The 2,500-nt window shown below is 38.9% G+C and overlaps 1 protein-coding gene across 1 annotated transcript in view; it reads left to right on the top strand.

Moving 5' to 3' along the window:
* The window catches only part of LOC125036768 (crustacean hyperglycemic hormone-like), a 3,212-nt gene that overhangs the window by 238 nt on the left and 474 nt on the right, over window positions 1-2,500 (top strand). Inside the window, exons 2-4 of the mRNA XM_047629647.1 lie at window positions 121-189; window positions 1,672-1,835; window positions 2,304-2,500. The exon at window positions 2,304-2,500 is cut by the window's right edge and continues 474 nt beyond it. Coding sequence (XP_047485603.1) covers window positions 121-189; window positions 1,672-1,835; window positions 2,304-2,418 — 348 coding nt within the window. The 3' untranslated portion in view covers window positions 2,419-2,500. The remainder of the gene's footprint in view (window positions 1-120; window positions 190-1,671; window positions 1,836-2,303) is intronic.

Below are 2,500 nucleotides of genomic sequence, written 5' to 3'. Positions count from 1 at the left end.
GAATTTTCGCGTGTTTTTGTGACTTTCACTGTATTTTTTGTTGATGTCATGCATATATATATGCTAATATCAATGTATTTTTTGCTGGTTTTCCTAATTTTTGCGTAACTTCTGCTGCAGAACCGCTCGTTGAGCAGCGTGGGTCGCAGCCGTGCTGTGCTGCTGCTGGTGGCTCTACTGCTGTGCCAGGTCAGTCGTCTTGCTTATGTTTCTGCTGTTTATAAACAATTTATCTATTAATGTATTTATGTTCTACTGTATGTATGAAGGCATGAAGTAAAAATATAAATTTTACGCATACCGATCTGCATCAGGCGTTCCCAACCTGGGTTACAATTCTCGAGGGGTGTCTGAGTATGACAGTATGAGCGGTGTGTATGCCACGGCTGTCAACCACGTCGCCCTTGGAACACTTGCTCTTTCAGTCTGACGGTCGGCCGTTTTACAGATTAATTAAGCCGATCTTTCGTCTTTTAAGATAATCACTTACACAGTCACAGTTTTTTTTTTTCTTTCTATTATTGTGTTTTTGTAATGAATGAAACAGCCTCCTACGTATTTACGTCGACCATAGGGCCGTTTCGTCACGTCGACTCATGATAATCTGGCCCGCATGCCGTGCACTAAGCTGAAATGTGGCCCCCTGGTGTATGCTGCTGCAGCGTCCAAAATGGGACGAGGAATCTACATCATATCTGCATATACTTGCCATTTTAATGTATTGTCAATCTACATTTACTTACAGTATATAAGGTTACTGTATTGTATGTTCTGTTCATGATTACAAAGGATAGTCAATGAACTTATTGAAATACGGAAAATGGGAAAAATATCAACAATATGTATTCTTACCTAGAGATGACAGAAAGGTTTGTTCTGAATTGTCATAGACTGATAATACGTGTGTGTGTGTGTGTGTGTGTGTGTGTGTGTGTGTGTGTGTGTGTGTGTGTGTGTGTGTGTGTGTGTGTGTGTGTGTGTGTGTGTGTGTGTGTGTGTGGTCCTATATATGAATTTAGATATGTATAATCTCCTAATTACTTACACTTTTCATACAAGTTTCACCCTCCACATGACTTATCTCAGTAATTGTTTGCAGTTAATTCCTCATTTTAAAGAACTAGCAGTCTCTATCTTTTGTTTGTTTGCTCTTCCTCTCGTCGTATTGTTTCATACATCATTGTGGCTAATAATCTGTTATCTGTGTATATCATATATACTATATATATGCGTTTCTGTATACTCAACGTGTATATGGGTAAACTATATGTGTATATGTGTGTATATTCTGTGTATATATGTGTATGTTGTGTGTAAACATGTGTATATGTGTGTGTCTTGAATATATATATATATATATATATATATATATATATATATATATATATATATATATATATATATATATATACTGTATGTGTATATACGGTATGTTATATGTTCATCAGTACTGTATGTTGCATGTGTCTTTATCCATATATACTCTATATAATCATATATATTAGTATATATATATGCATATACGGTATATTACATGTACGTCTATACTATATATTACATATATGTTTATCCACGTATTACTCCATACAAACGTATAAATCTATATCTATATATACTGCACATTAACCTGACCCCCCCCCCCCCACCCCACCACCACCACCACCACCCCAGGAATCCTCGGGCAGCTTCATCAAGCTGCGCCCAAATACCCTGCGCGAGTTCCAATTCCTCCAGTGCCGCGGAGACTACGATAAGGAACGCTACACTGCCCTCAGCCGCGTCTGCGATGACTGCCACAACCTGTTCCGACAGCCACAGGTCATGACGGAGTGCAAGTGAGTGGTCTCTGTGTGTGTGTGCGTGTATGTGTGTGTGTGTGTGTGTGTGTGTGCGTGTGTGTGGAGGGGGGGGGGGGGGAGTGAAGGGTCATAGAAAGGTGGGATGAAGGGAAGAGAGGAAGAAAGGGAGGGTGAGTCAAGGGGAAATAGATAAAAGGAAGAACATTCATCTTTCAAAACGTTATAAGAGTTTTGCAAAAGTCTTATATATATTGTTTTCTTTGTAGAATGAAAACAATTTAGGTCAATTTTTTTTTTTTTTTTTTTTTTTTTTTTTTATGAAAAGGTGTCACTTTAAGGAGGAGGGATACGGCATTATCAAGATCTGGGAAATGCAATATATTCAGAATACTCTTTTCGTACTTAAACTTTTAACAGAATTACGTCATTCTAAACCACGGTCATTACTTCCCATTCGTTCTCTCCAACTAAATACTTTTCTTTCTCTTTTTCTCTCTCTCTCAGGTCGAACTGCTTCCGCAACTCACTCTTCCTCACCTGCGTCAATCTCCTCAAGTTGGAGCATCTCGAGGACGACTTCAAGAATAATATCATGATAGTCAGCGGAAACGATCTCTAACTCTCTTCAACTGGCGGACAACTCTCAACAGTGTCGGATCCTGAACGCGACGGACTGGTGCCAAACTTCTTATTATCCTCCA

The sequence above is a fragment of the Penaeus chinensis genome, chromosome 21, assembly GCF_019202785.1.
Source record: "Penaeus chinensis breed Huanghai No. 1 chromosome 21, ASM1920278v2, whole genome shotgun sequence".
Classification (NCBI taxonomy): Eukaryota; Metazoa; Arthropoda; class Malacostraca; order Decapoda; family Penaeidae; genus Penaeus; species Penaeus chinensis.
The sequence above is the reverse complement of the archived record's forward strand: the minus strand, read 5'-3'. Positions and strand labels throughout refer to the sequence as shown.